The sequence below is a fragment of the Patagioenas fasciata genome, chromosome 6 (assembly GCF_037038585.1).
Source record: "Patagioenas fasciata isolate bPatFas1 chromosome 6, bPatFas1.hap1, whole genome shotgun sequence".
Lineage (NCBI taxonomy): Eukaryota > Metazoa > Chordata > Aves > Columbiformes > Columbidae > Patagioenas > Patagioenas fasciata.
The window spans coordinates 14790007-14810603 of NC_092525.1; the positions used below are offsets into that span (position 1 = coordinate 14790007).

General features: G+C 43.6%; 1 protein-coding gene across 1 annotated transcript in view; it reads right to left on the reverse strand.

Moving 5' to 3' along the window:
• The window catches only part of ACBD6 (acyl-CoA binding domain containing 6), an 83640-nt gene that overhangs the window by 39636 nt on the left and 23407 nt on the right, over positions 1–20597 (reverse strand). The window contains exons 4-6 of the mRNA XM_065842191.2: positions 19204–19286; positions 9468–9573; positions 3056–3145 (exon numbers count right to left, since the gene is read on the reverse strand). Coding sequence (XP_065698263.2) covers positions 3056–3145; positions 9468–9573; positions 19204–19286 — 279 coding nt within the window. The remainder of the gene's footprint in view (positions 1–3055; positions 3146–9467; positions 9574–19203; positions 19287–20597) is intronic.

A 20597-nucleotide genomic window follows, 5' to 3' on the forward strand; every position in this document is an offset into this window, starting at 1 on the left:
TGGGACAGAAATAACAGTGGCATCAATTGAAGTCACTAGAGATTCTCTTACACTTAACCCACTGCTCTTTGTAGCCTCCACATTAACTGCTGGGGCCTCGGGTCAGTACTGGGGCCGGTATTATTCAATATATTCATCAATTATTTGGATGAGGGAATAGAGTGTACTATCAGCAAGTTTGCTGATGACACCAAGCTGGGAGGAGTGGCTGACATGCCAGAGGCTGTGCTGCCATCCAGAGACCTGACAGGCTGGAAAGTTGGGCAGGGAAAAATTTAATGAAATATAACAAGGACAAGTGTAGAGTATTGCATCTGGGTAGGAACAACCCCATAAGTTGGGGAATGACCTATTAGTCAGTGTAGGGGAAAGGGACCTGGGGGTGCTGGTGGACAGTAGGATGACCATGAGCCAGCACTGTGCCCTTGTGGCCCGGAAGGCCAATGGTACCTGGAGTAGATTAGAAGAGGGGTGGTCAGTAGGTCAAAAGAGGTTCTCCTGCCCCTCTACTCTGCCCTGGTGAGACCACATCTGGAATATTGTGTCCAGTTCTGGGCCCCTCAGTTCCAGAAGGACAGGGAACTGCTGGAGAGAGTCCAGCACAGGGCAACAAAGATGATGAAGGGAGTGGAGCATCTCCCATGTGAGGAAAGGCTGAGGGAGCTGGAGCTCTTTAGCTTGGAGAAGAAGAGACTGAGGGGTGACCTTATTATCGTTTACAAATATATAAAGGGTGAGTGTCAGGAGAATGGAGCCAGGCTCTTCTCGGTGACAACCAATGGTAGGACAAGGGGCAATGGGTTCAAACTGGAACACAAGAGGTTCCACTTAAATTTGAGAAGAAACTTCTTCTCAGTGAGGGTAACAGAGCCTGGCCCAGGCTGCCCAGGGAGGTTGTGGAGTCTCCTTCTCTGCAGACATTCAAACCCGCCTGGACACCTTCCTGTGGAACCTCAGCTGGGTGTTCCTGCTCCATGGGGGGATTGCACTGGATGAGCTTTCGAGGTCCCTTCCAATCCCTGACATTTTGGGATTCTGTGATTTGGTAACATATAACAGCAGGTGCTGCGGTGTTCACAGCCTGTTACAGAGCTTTTCCCCCTTTCCCCTTCTCTTCTGGTTGCTCTTAAAATTCCTCCTGCTCTTGCTGTGGATGTGAATTCTTAGAGGGTAAAGGTTAAAAAAAAAAAAAAAAAAAAAAGAAAAAAAGAAACAAACATTAGGTCACAAAGTCTTGAAGTGTTATTGCAATTTATATATGGCTGAGAATAAAAATGTGTCTGCCTTCCCTGGGAACACACCTACGAGCAAACAGAGACCTTTATAAAAAATTCTCCTTTATTACCTTGGTGGGGAAAAAAAATAATTAAAAAAAATATCAAAGATTGATTTTCTTTTTATAGCTATTATTAACCTTTTGTTACTGGCCAAAAATAATCTGGTTCGAAAATGTGCAATACATCAAAAAGGAAAAAAAAAGAGAAGAAGAATTTAATAGAAAATTAATGTTTGGAAAGATGACTGTCCCTCCAGCCTTTTCTTCTAAGAGTCAGACTTTACCCCCAAAGAAATGAGACAAGTAAGGAAGTGACTTTTCAGACTGCTCCCTGATTTCAAGGCAAAGCTGTTCCCATGTGTATCCGACACGTCACTCACCAGCTCTGACTGAAAGGCAACAGCCTCGTCTGACAGTGGGGCTTGAAAGCCCCCCCACTTGTACTGGCCTCACCGCCCTCTTCTACATAAGGAAAAACTCCTACAAAATTCATTACAACCAAAATCCCTGAGGTCTAAGCATGTCTCACCACCTACTGTATAGCCACACTTCCTAATACCCATCCCACCTGCGATTCTTCCCAGGGAAGTGCAAGAAAGACTTTTTTTTTTTTTTAATTTTTACAACTATTTTGTGTGTGTAAACACCAACACAGCTATTTGTAGCCTGTGAACACTCTGGGTCTGCTGAGAAGCCTGCAGGTTGCAACTGTGCTGAAGATCCATCTCTCACAAATCCCTGAAGCATCTATCATGAGGATTCTTAAGATCTCACAGGTAAGAGAGAGTAAATTTGTCAGCAGAAGTGGATCCATGTCCAAGTGGAGCAGGAGAACAAAGCCAATAAGTGCCACGCTTGGCCAATCATAATTCAACAGAAATACGTTAGACAATTATTTCTGAACACGACTACATTTATGCAGGTCAGCCCTTCCTTACAACAAGCTGACAAAAGTGGGAGGGTTGACTCATGAGCAAAGGCAGACTTGAGCTGGCTGGAATGAGATGCAAAGTGGTTGCATAACCAGCACTGTTCACAACCTGGTCTATTAAGGTACTCCAACACTGCTGCTGGTTAATCTCAGCCACGACAAAACTACTGCTGGTTAAGATCTCAGATGTGTGGGCTGCACACTGTGGTGGCTAAAAAGCCCCTTTATGTTGCGTTAAATCAAATTATGCTAAATACACACCATTGGGTGAGGTGTGTTTGTAGGGATGGAAATGATATAAACCATTCAATTTTACCCTCAAGTCAGCACCAAGATCCTGCCAGAGCTGTCATGTGCCTACCACACCGCGACCTGAAGCATCACGTACCCCTGCAGGGTGCTCTGCCAAAACCAGGCATTTATCGGATGCTTTTCTGATAGGCAAAGCAGGATTCTCTTTCCATTAGTCCACACAGCTCTGCTGAGAGCGTAGCGTTACAAATAACACATTGGAGAATGCACTTTGTGTAGGAAGCTACCAAGCACTGCGTACGCGCAAAATCCCTCGCCATCGGTACCATAAGTCACATTGGAAGCAACAGCCAGGTAATCAAAAAACAACTGCAGGGAGAAGTTTCAGCAGGAACTGAAAAAAGCCCGTCACAACTATGTATTTCATGCAACCAAATTCTGTTGTTTTTCCCAGGTTACCTTTTTGGATGTTCTTCTCTGTGGTAAACGCTCTGAACGAACTTGCTAGGTGCTCTTGGAAGAATTCAGTTTTGTGCAAAACGTTTGGTCAGGAAGGTATGTAAGACACCAAATTCAGCTTTGTATTCCTTTCTTACCTGGCTGTTAACGTCAGCGGCGTGCTGTAGCAGCACTGAAACCAGCTCCTTGTGTCCTCTGTCGCAGGCCCAGTGGAGCAGAGCCCGACCCTGCAACAAACGGGAGAAAATTAACAAAGTCAGCCAGAAAAACAGCACAGTCACAGTCTTGCTATGAAGTATGGACTACTGCTAACAAAACTAACATGGATGTATTTAAAAAAAAATACTGATATTAGTACGTAACATACTATTACACCTGATTTGCACTTGCAGAATAGCGCTAGAAATGTTAAAAGCGACACATAGCTCATTTTTTCATTAAATTAGCATCAAAACCGTAAGCCAGTAAAAATTTAGAGGGGAAAAAACAGCAAGGCGTGAAAAGCAGGAGCCATAACGTGATTTGTTTTCCTATATAGACTTGAGATTTTTGACACTTCTGACCGTTCTGGGAGCAAGACTTAACACAGTAACATTTTCAATGCTGCCCAAGTCACCTGGACACCAAGTCCCCAAAAGCCCATTCCTGTGGTGGGTCTGAAACACTCAACCCACAGGCTCTACCTCTGCTGCTACAGATTAAAACTGGGCAGGTTCAAGACATTTTCTATGATCTATAGAAGATTTTATATATCAGCAACTCCAAAGATCTACGATACATAGAAGATTTCATATATCAGCAACCCTAAAGAGAAAGGTAGCTCAAAGTAGTTTGAGATGGAAGGTTTTCTTCTTTGTTTCCTATGTACTCTTAGTAAATTAGACTTAGTGTCAGTCTCTCCTGATTTAGGACGGCGTATGGCATGCTTGAGGGGAGATTCCTTGGAAGTCCCCCTGCAGATAACCAAGAAATCATCCCCCAAGCTGCGACACCGTCAGACCAACCTGTGTTTTCCAATCTGCTACACAACACAGTCGCAGACCTTTGCAGATGAAATCAGTTGAATTAGCCCACGCCTGGTTATAAATCTCTCGACAGAGCAGTGGGGAACAAGGTGAGCAACTCATTTATCTGCTAATGGGAACCGTGAGCCAAATTTCCTGACCACGGTGCCAGAACAGCAGGAGAGGCAAAACACACCTGTGACTGCGGCTCTCGCTGCTTCTGCTGGACGCTCTTGGGCAGGACAGCAGAGGTAGAACGTGATTTTGAGTAAGGAAACGTGATCTCGGACACAAGGCATTAAGCTTTTTAACATGCTTTTTGACCTAGTAAGTAATTAATTTTTGTAACACATTATTTTTACGTTACACTAATTAACCTTGAATTAGAATGAATTTTCTGACAATGACTTTCTATGGAAGCACTGATGACATCCACGGGCCACTTCATGATTAATGTTCTTGCACTCAACACCACTATCAAAGTCTAAAAGGGGGAAAGAGCACAATTTAAAACCATTGGTAAACATGAAAAGATCTTTAATTTGCGTTTAGCATCCTTAACTCAACTCTGGACTGGTAATTACTGAAGACTTAGGATTTCAGCTGGACAAATACCAACTTTTTTGTTGGGGCCACAGATGTTTATTTCAAAAGAAATAAGCACTACCTGCAATATGCACAATAGCAATAAATCAACGGAAGATTTCAGTTTATTTATATATGTGTAGAGGTATGATATTGTAGTTACACAAGTGTAGCTATTGTGCAATTACACCACAAAATAAACGCATTTCTATCCTTTTATGAAAATTCATGTTACAGATTAGTGGCTCTAATATATTGGTTTGCATTTGTCTCTGGACAAGCAGAATCTCCCTTTATTGGTGCTGAGCTTGGCTAAGACCAACAAAGGCAAAATCAACAGTTTGGGCCAATTCTGCCAGCTCAGGGGTGCTGCAGCACCATGCAGCCGGTCCCTTCCCATGACACGGGAAGGCAGGTTTGCTGCAAACGTTGCCTTTCGAGTAAGACAAGGAGCTGAAGCCTGGTCATCTAGAGTCATTAAAAATCTCCTTGTGCTATTTGCAGGAGTATGGATTTCAAGTCTTGGGCCAATTCCACTTTGGGTAATTACACTCTGCTTACCTATATATTTTGTCTGCAACTCTAAATGGATACAATATTTTCCAATTAGTGCCTTAAATGGCTCTGCATTGTAATTGCGTGCTATTTAAAAGCTGACACGTCCCACCCAAGAAAACTGCATCCTTGCAGCACCCTTTGCCCGAAGCAAAGAGTGTGAGGGACTTTGGAGACCTCCTATGCAAGAGCCCACTGCTTGATGTCGAAATAAAAGCACCTGCAGAAGTATCTTAACCTACTTACTGTATAACAAAAAAGCATTACTAAGAAACTTGTATTTAAAACAAGATAATATTCACTACTGTTTGCATGGTATCAGGCAAATTAAAATGCTGAGGAGTTCTGGCTAATGTACGTAGGTATCTATACAGCTACAAAGTCCACTTTTTTTCCCGTGTCTTCCTTAAAACAAACCTTATCAACAAGACAAACTTACATTGAATGTACAATCCAACTCTTTGTTTAGCACAGATATCACCTATGCATATTGAAAAATTCTTTAGTCTGCACAGTTGCTGCTTTGTATCAGCATATAACGTGGATTCGTGTGTTTAAATAACATGGCAGAAATCTTAAGGGCCACAGATTGAGCTTTCCCCAAACGCTTCCCACACGACTATTTCATTAAGCAGTGAGAGACCCAAAGCAACGCGAATGATTTCCTAGAGGAAAGCACCATGGTAGTGAGGTCTTGACTAAATAAAACCAAGCATCAAGGTGCTGCCTCCATGCAATTCAAGCACACAACAGTTGTTGCAGAAGTTACTTGAGAGGATGCATTTTTCCCTGTCTTTGAAGTATTTAATAAAAAAGCAGCATAAAAATAGCCTCAGTGCTCTAACCCTGCCTCTTAAATCTTCTGTGCTCTGCTTGGGTAACCGCTGCCAGCTTGGCCAGCCCCTGCAGCAGTTGCTCAAGCCAACAGCACATCAATTCTGCTCGGCTCCAAGTCACAGGGTGTTCACAAACAAAGCACAGGACAGGGATTTGTCTCAGATACACTGAGTCTCAGCAGACAAACGGATGGGAATGATTTTCACATCAATTAGCCAGTGCAGAGAAAGAGGAGAACAAAGCCAAAGTGAATGGATGGGCTGCAATATCAAGCTCTACTTCTAGGCACGGTGTTTGCAGCTGGCACGGCTGCACACCAGCGAGAGCCACGCTAACTCGTGGCGAGTGTTTTATTACCAGTAATTAAGAAGAGATACATACAGAGCTGCTGCATCCCTCCCAGTGATGGTAGAAATAGTGAATCAAGCAGCGGTTAACAATTTACACAGGTAAACTTCAGACTTGATTTGGAAGTCAATTACTTCTAAACTCTGAAACATTTGAGTCATTTTTTCTGATGGGAATAAGCCTGCACATCCATAAGCACGAGATCTTTCTTGATTCCCACCCCCCCGCCCTTCCGTTGGCAAGCTGGCACCGATTTGGCACTTGCTGTCTCAAAAGCAGGAGGACTGGTGACTAAGCGAGCATCATTTCAGATGCCTTTCATTAAAGCTTTGGCACAGGCTTAAATACTGCACACAGGTAACATTTGTTTACTGGGATTTCTCCAACAACTTTAAAAAAAACCCCAAACCTCTATCTATATCCTCCACAGCCCTTGTCACAAATGACAAAAGCAACTAATCTATGCCTTTGAACAGTTTGTTGTTTGTTAAAAGTTGAAAAAAATATTATTCTCAAAAAGGCTGCAAGCAATTCATGCAACCAGAATGTGCCCATGGCGATTTCACAGCCACGGACCATTTCTTATTTCATTAGTCCTGCTGACATACGTAAGAGAAACAGGTTTAGTCTGTGCTGCTTCTAAGTGAATGCAAGCGACTCTGTTGAACTCCGGGCAATTTAGATACAGTAAATGGAAGCCTGTACATGATTACTGTCATTAGATTCTTTGTTTAATTCTAAATTGAAGTTTATTATATCCAAACTGTTAGCAGGTACACTGGCTTGCATGCTGTACATGAAGATCTTTATTTTTTTAAATCTAGGGAAGGAGACCACTTATGCTTCAAAAGTTGCCAAGTACATCTATCTAAAACCAGGGACTTCTACTGCCCTTTCTGAAATCCTTTTGCTTTGAGTAATTTGGCTTGTCCCCATTTTACATTTTTATTCTTGATTTCTTTTCTCCTTTCGCTAACTCATTTCAGGTTTGCACAAAATGGGGAGAATACAATTAGATACACTACTAATGCATCACATGGAATTAAAATCTAAACACCTTACAACCTCAGTCAAGTCTTTACTGTAGAAGGCTGAGCAGTTTAACACGAGACTGTTTGGTGCTTCAGGAGATTTTGTTCCATAACAAGTTAACTCTTTGTATGTATCCCTGCTGTCATGTTAAATTTATGTGCATTTAAATCAAAGGACTGACAGTGTGAGTTATATTCAGAGGGCTAGGGAAAGCATCTTTTGGATATGGTAGGATGTATTTCTACAGTAACACTAAAATAGTTAATAAAAATGACAAGATTATGTCTGCATACACTTCACTCTACCAAAGACTCAGTCTGGGTTATCTCTAGTCTAAAATGGGTTCTAAAACTTCAATCAACCTGCACGATATTGGAAAATAAGCTACACTCCAGACTATGAAGAACACATTTGGATATCGAACAACATTGCTAATGGTTTCAGCTCCTCAACACAAAATAAATATTTTTCAGATTTTTCTGAAATTCTATGTATTGTTTTTTCTTGGACCAATTAGAGTCAAGCCTATGGAAGCCAAAAAAAAAGGGTTCTTCCCTGTTTGTTTATTTTATATTATCCCAGCAAATGCTCAAACAAAAACACTGAGACTGTGAGAATTTAATCTACGGTGGAATTTTGCAGCAGTGGGATCCTTCCATAAGCACAGGCAGGCAGGGTTTTCATATCCTAACCGTGCTGAAGCAATTCCATACTCTGCAACAGTCACATGTTAATACTTACTAGTTCTGACATGGGTCTTCTCTTACATCAGAGGCTCGTGGATAATTCCCAAAGAGGATGGCACCTGGCTCTAAGTATTTATATTGTTAAAGCACAAAAATATTTCAACCTGTCTTTCACCAGGTTTTTTTTTTTAACATTTATTTGGCTGAAAACAAGCACACTTGTTGCTTGAACACAAAGGAAGGTACGAGCTTCTGAATGCTGAGAACTATGAAAGAGCAGCTTGCCAGTGGAAAGGAAGCAAGGCTAACATGATGTTACTACACACTTATTGCAAGCGTGTGATCCCCAAAATGAGATGTTATTAACGAAAGGACTCCAGCTGTGTTCCGGGGGACTGCCCTGGACATCTACTTCTGTAACCTGTGACCAGCAGCAGGAGGGATGGAGCTCAGCAATGGCACCGTTGCAGCAACTGTGTGGCACACGATAAGTTTCAGTTCATTGAATTTATGATGTGAAATTTCAGCCCTGATCGTGAACACCCTCCCCTCCTCTCCTCTGAAAATTAATTCACATGAATTCCTGATTAATAATAAAAGGCTCTGCCATCAGCATTCAGAGCCCCAGCCGGGGCTGTCATGGCTCAGAGGGCAGAAATCTGCTTAGAGCTACTGGAGAACCCAACTGAATTTGTGGCGTCTCAGTCTATGAATGTGTAAGCACTTCATCTGTTCACCAAAAACACAATGTGCTGGAAAGCAGTGGGCAAAAGTAGTTGTACATCCAACAGGTCACAAGCAGGGCTAGGGGGCAGTACACAGGCATTGAAACTATGGCCATAAAGCTGGGACTGCAACGGTTCCTGATGGATGGACAGGAAATTGTCCGCTCCAAAAGTTTACTTTTGTCAAGAAAATGATCAGGCCAATTCACAACTGTAGACACTTATCTTTTTTTCTGGAGGTTTCTGGCAATGCCTGTGTTATCTCCCCACGGGGAAATGCCATTTTGAGTCTGATGAGCAGAGACAGACTGGACAATGTCACTGTTTTTGTGAAGCTGGAAAGCCGGTGTCGCTCATTTGCCTGCCACCTGGGAATGATGAAAAGTTGATGGCACAGCAGAAATCCTGCTTCACTGGAGTTAATCGGTCAAAAAAGCCATTTTCCTCACTTCCTACTTCTATCTGACCACATTTCATGCACAAGGTAAGGAAAGGGGGGTATTTAGAAGATCTTATTCTGCAAGTGGTTGCTGGCATTGCTGAAAATAACACAGAAAGTAAGTTTCCAATATACTACAGCACCACAGTTAGTAGATCTACACTACTAGGAATTCAGTGGAAAGCCATTTTCAAATAGATTATCCCTGTCTCAATGACTAAATGTTTGTCCAACTGTTGTAGCACCTTGTTATAAAAATCCTAACCAGTGAATTTTGAGAAGAAGTTGCCCTGAATTAATACACAAAGCAGTTAAAAGACTGATGGTCTTCTCCATACCTCCTCATCTGTGACATTCACATCCACTTTTTTTGATCGAATGGCTTTGGTTACATAGTCAATGTTGTTTTCTCTGCAGTAATCAAAAATGTTCTTGTCCTCTTCCCTATTCAAGAAACAAAACAGAAGAAGTACCACGTTATTGAACAACACAAAGGCCACATGCACACCGTATGCTTTAACTTTGCTACAGACATTTCAATAGTATCACTGGACTGAAACAGATGTTTAGTATTGCACATGCAGAATAACATGTTTTTTTTTTTCCAAGGTAAGAGACAGAAGATCCCACCTCCTAGAAAACAGAGGGTTTTTTAAACGATATTACACCAGGGCAAAAATCAGCTTATTCCCATGAACTGGCACAGGAAGCTTGTATAGTTCTCCAGCAAAACCCAAGTTCAAATCCTGGTATTTGCAATCCCACAGAAGATAAAGGCTAAAGCTGCTCTTCTCCCTACTATACAAACTCCTAACAGCCACTCGGGGTCAGAGCGAAGGCCCTTTCAATGCCATCCATCTCCCACAGAGGCCACTAATGGTGGCTTGCAGAAAAAATCAGAAGAAATAGGACACATACAAATCAATCTGTCCCCAGTTAGATCCTCCCAGCTCCAGAAACTCGGTGGCTTCAGGATTTCTGTAGCTAGAGGCTGCATCCCGATGAGCACATTTATCAGTGTTTTCCAGGTCCTTTTTCCACACTGTTCTGCTCTTCAACGCATTCATTCTCTCGGCCTCTCTAAAGGCCAAACTCTACAGCTCAGTGTTCTGTGTGTGAAGGGCTGAACAGTGGGCAAGTACATTCTTTGGTGGCTTTATAACAGGTGCCTGACATTATTGGGCACTCTTTGGTAAGTAATTGCTCAGGGATTTGTGAAAGGGAGGTTGTTTTGCTCTCAGCCTTTTGGACACGAGAGAAGAGTCTCTGCAATGCAATGGGGCAGTTTGAAGAGAATTGATCCCCCGGTGCTAAAAGGCAACAGTTGTCCTCCCATTCACCTGCACTGCTCTTGAACCTACCAGGCTGAAGAACGTCAGAGCAAGGAAAAGTAGAATATAAACATTTATATTCCTGAGCAATGGGTTACAAAGGAAAAAAAAAAAAAATGCTTTTTGACCTGCAGTCCCAACAAAGATGAAGATATCAATGCCACCAAGACCATGTCCCCTGCTCCTGTCAGGACAGGCAGAGGTCCATGACACAACATCAACTTAGTCTTTTATTGTGACATACTCATCTTACTACATGACAGTGTTTTTCAGATCTCAAGCACCTGTTTTTCCTTCCTCGGTGCCAGCAAAAGGTGGGAAGAAAGTGTTGATATTCAGCTTTCTCTGAAGTCTTTCCTCTGACCTTGCTTTATCAGTAGCAGCGTCTCACACATCATCCCTGCTCTTTGTTCACAAGCAGTCCCTTTTTGCACACCTGAGTTGTACCTTTCTAGTGAAGAGCCAGGTGCCACACAAGATTTCACATTCCACGTACGGGCCTAGGGACACGACACAAGTCTTCGAGTTTCTTAAGCAGCCTCCCACAGAGTCATTTGTTGGAGCTTTTGTCTGTACACAACACACAAGCTCCTGGGAGACAGATCGCTGCACTCTTTAGAGGCAATTACATTGAATTCTAGGGGAAAAAAAAAGAATCTCATGGTAGGATTAGACAAGGTAGAAGCTTATATGGTGTGAGATGGAGCTTGACAGACTTGTGATGGAGGTTATAGGACATGCCTGCCCCTACTAACAAGGTTGATCTGATAAAACTGGACAGTCCCTCCAGTCCTGCCTTGTTAGTCCAACCACTCAAACATTCTTGGCTGCCAAAACCAGCCTTTTGGGTCAAGCTGCTCCTCAGAGAGTAATCACCAATCTTCCTACTACAGCCTCCTGACAAGACTCCTGCAGTCCTTTCCCAAGGATATTACTGTCTGTAAAGGGGAAATGACCTGACACAGCTATTTGGATATGATTTAGCTCTTCTGGAATAACCACCTCTGCAAATGGTCTATACATTCCCCTTTCCAAAAAAACACTTTTCTTTCAGAAGTCTCCACAATGGAATTAATCCAGAATAGCAATTTCCCCACCTGAACATAAGGTTTTGGGAAATTTCATCTCTCTACTCTGCATTTATTTTTCAATAAGCTGTTCCTCTGCCCCTGATACCCCCTTTAAAAAGATAGCATATATTATCTCCAACTTTTCTACAAATATTAACAAGAAATGAGCCTTTTCCTAAATAGATTCAAGGGAAGTCCATACTGTCATAATGAAACATTTTACCTGCAAACAAAATAGCCACATGAAGCTCTAGACATTTAAACCATTCTGATCCAGTCATGTGCCAAAATCAGGAAGGGAAATCAAGAAAAGAGCTCAGAGGAGTTAAAACCAGATTTCTGGAGGGACCAGTACAAGGCAAAAAGCTCCACGTGAATGGTCTGAATGGAATGAAGACAAGCTACTGTTATCTGCTGACTTTGCATTCAAAACCACACATGACAAATAAGAAACAGAGCTTAAAAACCTTGCAAGACAGATGTTTCCCCCCCCCCTTTTTTTCATGTGTGTATGTGTACATACTGAATAACTCCTCCACTGTAGTAGCTATAAGAAAAAGGATGCGGTGTTTTCATCAGACCAGTTCCTAGCAGGAATTTGCACTCCACATAAAACTGGTAAGAGTCAATAACAAGGCCCAGAAATTGGTAGAAACAGTCTGAAACTAGATGCAAGTATATCAGAAGCACAAAAGTGACACTGCAAATACATCACTTAGATGTTATAGGGGTGGGGAACCCATAGCATTTCTATCAGTATTTTTAGAAAAAAACCCAAACAAACAAACAAACCTCAATTTAAGTAAAAATACAGCATTCAAGACATTTTCAGATGGGAAAGACTGTGAAGTTCAGTCTAAGCGAAATGTGTAAAAATATTTAAAACCTGTAGCTAACAGGAAGACACTGTTGTAATTCTTCATTTCCACACAATCTGATATGGTAACAAGCAGCAGCTCTTCTTGTTGAGCTAAAAAGGAGTCTCCAAGTCAGTGACAACTTCACTGTCAGGAAAGGCAGGGAACGTGTTTATATCTATTTCCTGAGGAAGGCCAAATATTATCTTCTCCCTCACAGACACGTGTTTAACGGCCAAAGCTGTTCTCTTCTGCTCTCCCCCATCCCCAGTAAGAGATGCTAACCCTGATTCATCCCCCAGCTGCCGCATCCCTGTTGCCTGCAGGTAACACGTGGGCAGCTTTTTCCACCCTCGGATAAAAGGCTTCGGAAGGAGTTAAACCGAGCCACCCTGCCCAGGCTTGGAAGGCTCCGCAAGCCTTCAGAAGTTGTCTGAAACACGTGTTGATGCAACAGTTTTAAACAGCTCACGGGAGAGATCTGCTGCCAGTTAATCAGGCTTCACTTCCTTCTTACCTGGAACGCTGCAAATCTCCTTGCTTTCCAAATTGCCATGAAAAAGGGGCACAGAAGAGATCTGAAATTCAAATATTCTACCTTGGCTCATAGAGCATCCTCCAGATTTGCTCTGTCCCCTTTTCCCTGCCTTGCAGGCTACCTCCAGCGCAAAGCTCTACCCATAGGGCTGCCAGTGGCTGCTGCTTTGGGTGTCCTCTCCCCTTTTTCCCGGGGCTGGTGCAAGCCACATCCCAGCAGCCCCAGGTGCCACTAACAGGTGGCTTTGCCCTCCTGCTTGGCACAGTGCTGCCGAGTGAGGGGGAGCGCGGTGGAGCGGAGCCAGAGGCGTGCGGGGAGCCAGGAGACACTCGCAACACTCACGGCTTATGTCAAGGCCCTCGGCCCCCAAGGGACCCATTTTCACATAATCTATAATTATCTCTTCGCTTTAATCGCCTCGTCACTTCTGAGGCTCTCCTGGGCACAGGAAGAGGAAAAGCTCATTAACTGAACCTTTTCTCCTCTCTCCAGCCACCCATAGCTTTTAATTGCTTGGTGTTGTTATTATCTATCAGTGCAACTGGGATCATTTTCATAAGAAAGGGTGGTGGGAGGGAGGGAGGCAGGAGTGGGTCCCTGAGGTATGCACCACAGACAAACCTTTGCTTTCTCAATTATTTATGCCAGCTGAGGTTTTACAAGCTGAATAAATCCATAACTCAAGTTTATTTTGAGTCGGCAGGCTGTCCCGGGGGAAGTGTTGCCCACTTGCCGGCACACTCGCGTGCCGTCCTCCGAGAGCAGCCGGGACATAGCGAGACATGTGTCATCCAATTCCCCACCCTCTGCCGCACGCACTTTGGTAGATTAGCAGTAGCACCGGAGCAGAGTCGGTCGTGCAAATCCCAAATAGGAGCTGCCACTGAAGGATGGGCTCTCCCAAAGGGAAGGCAGGGCTGAGCCAAGCCGCCCCTTTGCACAACAAAGCAAAGCCCCAAGGGTTACCGCTCTGGGGACAATAAAAAGGGAGAAAGCAATAAACTTGGCAATCATCCTGAAGTCAGGGACTTGTTGGCTAAAGATCATCAGAAGAGCATCCATTTCTAAATAACGCTGACCTGCAAAAAACCCAAACACCAGCTGTCCAGACCTGCAGGTGTTTTGTTTGCGATGTGCCACGGCTGAGCACGCTGCAGCACAACCGGGAAAACTCTTCCACAGGGATTGCACAGCATTTGTGCGAGCAGACGACACCTGTGGCACAGCCACCCAAATGCACGCACAATGCCAGCACGAGCACCCAATTCCCAACGTGACCGGGATGCTGGCTCCTGTATCTCTGCAGCATCTCTCATCTCCAGTGTTCCCGAAAATGGGCTGGAGAGAACAAAACCGCAACTATGCTCCGGAGCGCCAGGCTCATCTCAAAAGCCATCACCGCTCCAAAGCGGCATCCTTGCAATGGATACTGGAAGCAGCTCTTTAAAATTCAGCAGCCTTTGTGCCTGACCACACGCAGTGACCTCTGGTATTTTCTGCCAAAACAGTTCATTTGTCTCGCACAACAACTAATCAATTCCCGAGGCCATCCATCACGGGGGCTCGTGCGAGCTGGCCCAGCAGCAGGGCCAGATGGCGGCTGCGTTAGCGGGATTAATACAATTCTGATAGATTACGCAGCATCAGGCGGGCTCCCGAATACAAGGGGTACCCTCTCCACACCCCCACCCTAAATGGAGCCCCACTCGTGACTGGGGATGCTCCCAAAAGCTATGGGAAGAGGTGGAAATTTCTACCAGAAAAGGGCTTCTTCAACATCCCCGGGATGGCAGAAGCGTGAAGCTCAGCTCACGGAGGCTGCTGTGCCGACCGGTGGATGTGGTTCCCATCCCGGCGTGCAGCCCACGGCAGAGCGCAGGAGGCCTCCTCCCGTGGAAGTGGGAAGGGACACAAACATTTAGCAACGTTGTTAATAATATTTCACATCCTCCATCTGCCAAGTCAATGCTTTCGTTTGCTGGAAGCGCTTATAAAATGCCTCCCCCGCACTTCTGCTTTAAAAAAATATTGAAAAATAACTTTAAAGTTGAATTTCCAATGCTATGGTATTTTTGGCATCTCCCTCAGTTTGTGTCTTAGATTAGATTTATATTGGTGACACATCAGTCAACCTCATCTCACTGCTCATTTCCCAGGGTTTGTGAAACTGTAATTATAGCTATTTGATCATGAAAGAGCTCAACTACTGCTGCTTTTGTTCTGGTAATAAGACAAGAAAAGAGACATAAAGCTTTATATAGCAGTAAAACACCCCACCACTATACCCAGCCTGCAATCACAGATGATTTCCAAATCCTTCCTTCCAGGGGAACCTCCAACTCCCATCATCAGCCACCAGCATGCATTATTTTTCTGTAATGCCCAAAGAAAGGTAAGTGATTTGCAGACAAACACAGAGGCAGAGCACTATGCTAATACATTCTGCAACTGCTCCCCATTAGTCACTGAGGGTACTTGAGCTCTTTATTGCCAGGGTTTATTAATGACTCCTAATTGACGACCAGTGCCCAGCACCCCAAAGTAAATAACTGCTACGCCTCATTAGCTCAAGAGACCTTCTCCTGATTTGAGGATTGATCTACGAACACACAAATTGCACTGATTTAACCGAATCTCTTTCTAAATTGATTTAATTAGGTCGGTATAACCTGTTTCTATGGATGCTCTTGAATTTATTTGGAAACAGTGCAGTGTACTTCTGTGAGCCAGACTGACCATTTTCCTATCTAGTTCTCGAAGCAGAAACATTTGAGATAAGTAGTGATAAGGCAAAGATCAGCCCTGGCACCATCCCAGTTCCTCCTACTTCTGATCCACCTGACTTCAGGGTAGGGTATGGTAACTCCACTTAGTCCAACATTTACAGATTTGCACCCTAAAACCCAAGCATTTCATTCCACAAAAAGAATGTAAGCATTATTTATGCATCATTTTAGACACTCAGTTTGAAAGCAATGATTTTGTTGCTTTGTTTGGTATTTTGCTGCTGATGGTAAACTGGTGGTTTACTCCATTTAAAACAAGATCTCTTCCTGTTAGCTTGGAGGAGGTTTAATCATTTGACAAACTGTTCAAAAGCTTCAAGAATAAAATCAGTAAATCTGCATAGGTGAACCCTCAACGGCCTGCACTTGCATTCCTGTCTATCTCCTGGCGCAAGGCGAGGCTGTGCGGATGTTGGGCTCCAGATAAATCAGACAGCCCTTTCCTGCCTTTGCATCAGCGGAATCCTAAAGGGCACATGGTGGGCTGGGTTTGGCAGAGTAATGCCTGCTGAGAAATCGCTTTCAGCCGTCTGGTAGAACCCAGGGCTGATGAGGCTTGAGTTTTGGATTTCAGTACACAAAATAAGCAAAAGAAAAACAAAACAAATCACCTTTTTCTGGGCTTCCTTAATGTGATCCTGTAACTAGGAAATGTTTATCCTATCAACAGCCCTAAGAAGCAGAGACTGAAGTGGTTTGATTTGTACATCAATTTTTGCAAACTTGTTGTAAAGCTTCAGTAGGTCCATAATTAAGTCAAAATAGTTTGCATCAAACTCTCTTTTCTGGGATCTTAGGTTCTGAGGTAGCTTGCATTTGGGAAAATAAGGCAAGATTGGCAAGGAGGACTGTAAACATGCTCAAGTGACTTGCAGCTGGGGTGCAGAAAAGCACATATATTGTACTAATTGTTGTTTAGCCCTGTGTGTTGGACAAGCAGAACATCTGTGTTTAGGTAACACAGGCCTGTGAGAAGCTCACAGGCATCCTACCGAACATGCTTGGGATTCCTGCCCTGCTGTGGGAAGGATCAATGCACAGTGGTAAACTACACCTGCGTGAATCCTTGAAATCCAGGGAAAACAGGAGGTTTGGTGATCCCATGGCACAGACAGAGCTCCGTGGTGCCCGTGTGCCCCTGCCTGGGTGCTGCTTCGGGGATCCCCCAGTTGGTGAGGTAAGTAAAATAAATTTACTCTCTGCATTTCATTCGTGGTTTAGTGGTTGTTCCTGCGTCCCGCCTCTGCTGGCTCGCACAATACACATATGCACTGAATTTGCCCATAACTACCAATGTGTTTATGCTGGCTCAAGCCATTAAATTTTCTTTCCCTTAAAACATTTTCATTTTCTTCTTCTACAGAAAATGCTTTAAGACTACATTCTATTGACAAATGCGCTTAAGTATTACTGAATGCTAACCTTATGTTCTTGTAAGTAACCATGCACAGCCTCAGAACAGTCACCCTTCCCAGGCGAGTGGTCTGACTGTCAAACCAGTTCACTCTATGCTTGAGATAAACCTGGACGCCAAATGTAAAGTCTGGAGCCATCCTTTGGTTCATCTCCTTGCAGATTTGGTACCAGTGCAATTTTGCTTTTTAGGGCCGTGCTTTTACTATTATAACTAACACCATTAGAGATGTGCCTGTACTTGCACACGTTTATTCCCTGTTCCAGTAAGAGAATGAACCGCAGACAAAAGCTATAATAGATGGGCAACTACACGGAGAAAGCTGAAGCTGTACAGTCTGCACACGGGTGAGATTACAATGACACTTGCTCACTGAGGATACTGATGCCTGTGTGTCAAGCTGTGCTAAAGGATCACGTGAGTTTTCATCCTGCCAGCAGAGTCGGGAGACTTCATTTAACTCACTTTCAACAGAATTGCCCAATTCCAGCTGTGTCAGAGACTACGTCTTCGCAGGGCCTCATTTTGTGAGGACTAAAGCTACGCTACACTCAACAGACAGCACATATGTACCTCATGGTGTATTTGGAGCTGTACTTCAAGTCCTGCACAAGTCATGTTCTCCTGAAAACAAAACCAAAAATATGACAAGAAGATGTGGACTAGTCAAGCCAACCAGAGCAAACTCTGTTCTCCTGTACATTGTGCTTGTGTTCATACCCAAGGAGGGGCAGAGGCAGGATTCAGGATGGCCAGGACTCTGAAAGCACTGTAGGACTAAGCACAGCTCCTTCTCAGCACCCAGCACTGGGCAGCACTGACACGTTCCACTCCTAAAAGAAGAGCTCAAACAGGATTTAAAGCACAAAGTCAAACTGTGAGAACAAGGATGTTGCCTGAGACTGGCACTGAGAGAGCAGGGAAAAAAAAGGAGCTTGTGGCGAGCAGAAATGCTGTTCCTCAGTGTGATAAACTAAGGTCCCTGAGCACCTCTGGTCAAGGTCCAGAGGCAAGTGACAGATGTGAAGGCCACCCCTGGTCAGCTCTTCCACCTCGCTATAAAGTGGACCGCAACGCCGAGGGACATGCCCGCGCTACTGTCGAGCACAAAACTGCCACTCTGTTTGCTTACATGGAGCGGCCACATTAATTTCTACCTTGCAAAGGGTTTGCAGCAACCTCCTCAAGACTTATTTTTTCATTAGGTTGTGACAAGAAGTCAAAGAAATGCTTTGTTAAGAGTTTTAACACTTTGGGAAGTTCTCAGCAAGCTTGGGAGGCTGTGTGTAGAGAAATCAGTGTTTATCTTCTAATTTCCTGGGACTAAAGTGATGCAAGACATTCAATAAAACAAATACGATCACATACACATAAACGGGTGACTGCAACATGACAGCAAACATCGCTCAAATTTAGCCTTTCCTGACTGTTCATTTTAACTAAAAATACGGTGCTATACTCTGAGAGAGTCTCCAGGTAATCATTTAGGTATAGGAGTTAATGTTATACACATGATTAGTAGTTCAGAACAGTGAAAAACCCAACCAAACAAAAAAACCCAGCTGTCCTTATTCAATTACTACTTGCACCTTGACAGTTTCTAAATAGCAGCCATTCTAGTTCGGAAAACGTGTTTCTGCTATGCTGGCTGCAGATGCTAGAAAAAATTAATTTGATATAAGGTACAAACTCTCCCTGAAGGCAAACATTGTCCAACATTAAAACCTTCACTGAACGATCCTTTTGAATGTATTGGGAAAGAAATAACTATTTGAAAAAGGTAGTGTCTGAATAGCTTTCTATTAAAAATATCCAATATTACCTTTTTGAGCCATATAACTGAAAAATGGGAAGCCTTGCCCTTCCCCCACATCTTGTGCTAGGGAAAGGTTACTACCTGGCAATGATACAGGCAGTTATTGATTTAAATGATTATGGACCTGAAAAGTTCTTTCCTGTCATTTATTATCCTGTTGTAGTTGCCACCACACTTGTGCAATATTAAAAAAAAAAAAAAGCTTAAAAAAAGGGCATTAGAAAAATACTGGTTTTAACTGAAATCCTGCACAGATAATCACCTGATTGTTTCTTCTTGATATAATGAGCTGACAACTGGGCCTCCAAAGGCAGTTTTGCTTTCCTTTCCCCTCTTCTCTGTTGTCTGAAAGAATAAAAGAAATATTGGTTCAGCATCCTGGCTCCCATCCTGTTCCAGCCGTCTCCCACCCCTTCCCCTGCGCCAGAGACGGCATCAGCCCCCTGGAAGCCCCAGTTTCACAGCAGAGGGTATCCCACGACCCTCCTCGCTCCAGAACAGCTGGATGGATCCCTCAGCAGATGGGATCAACGTTCCTCTGAGGGTGGCCCAGGAGGCCACCCAAAAAGCCAGCTTGGCAACCTCACTGTCCCGCTCACAAGCCCAAGCGCTGCCTCCGCTCGCTCCCAGTTGTGGCCCCTTAGGACCCAAAAGCTGAGCCTCTGTGAGGTAGCATAATGTTCTGTTACTAGATTGCAAAGCTTGCCTTTATAAATCTATTTAATATAGATTTAAAATGAAATTTTATAATGGGCAGCATTTCCAAATGATTTACTCCCAGGAACTCCAGGATTCTGAATGATTCCCACCATAATAGAAATGAACAATTAGAATAATGATTGATCGATACGGAGCTTCAAGTCTACCTTAAAAAAAAAAATTTAAAAAGGAATAATCCTGCAGCTTGGGATCTTCAATTGGCTGATTTTACAGGGATGCCAGAGCTCCAGAAGTAGCTGAGTGCTGCTGCCTGCCAGCCTGGGCCTACCAGGGGTGCAGGGCACCAGAAACACCAACCCTTCCAAGGGCATCTACTATTCTCAGTCTTCAGGTGAGCAGTCAAAACTGGTTTGCAATTCACAGCAGTAATTCTTTGTAAAACCAGTCCACTAAGTGCAATATGTTGCTGTCGATGGATAGTTCTGTGGCAAAAGATTGTCACACCCAGGGTGAACAAAATCAGAAGCAAAGGGAAAGCCATCCCGAGCTCTTGCAGTCTCTCAGTAGCCGCAATACGTTGCTTATTACACCAAAAAGTGTTACTGCCTTGTCAGAATTCTACATAGAAAGATGTTTTTTGTTAATAAAACATGCTTACATTTATTTTTTTCCTGCTCCCCGAGCTGCTTTTGTTTTAAAACAATTTATCGTTTCCTCATATTACATTTAACATTCTGCAATTTGAACCAATCAGTTCCACCTTTCAGCTCTCCTGTTTCAGCCCAAAGCTGTAATATTTAGGTTTGCAGATATCACAGACACGCTTCTTTAAGAGAAAAAATGGAAATTGGCTCTGAAAACTATCCTGTGGCAAGTAGGCTTTCTTTAATTTAGAGCAAAAGATGACACAAAGTTCTCTTTTCCTGAAGGGAAAGGGCTTCAGAGTCTCTACAGTGCAATGCCCTTCTTAAAAAAATTATTTAGCAGAGAACCTTA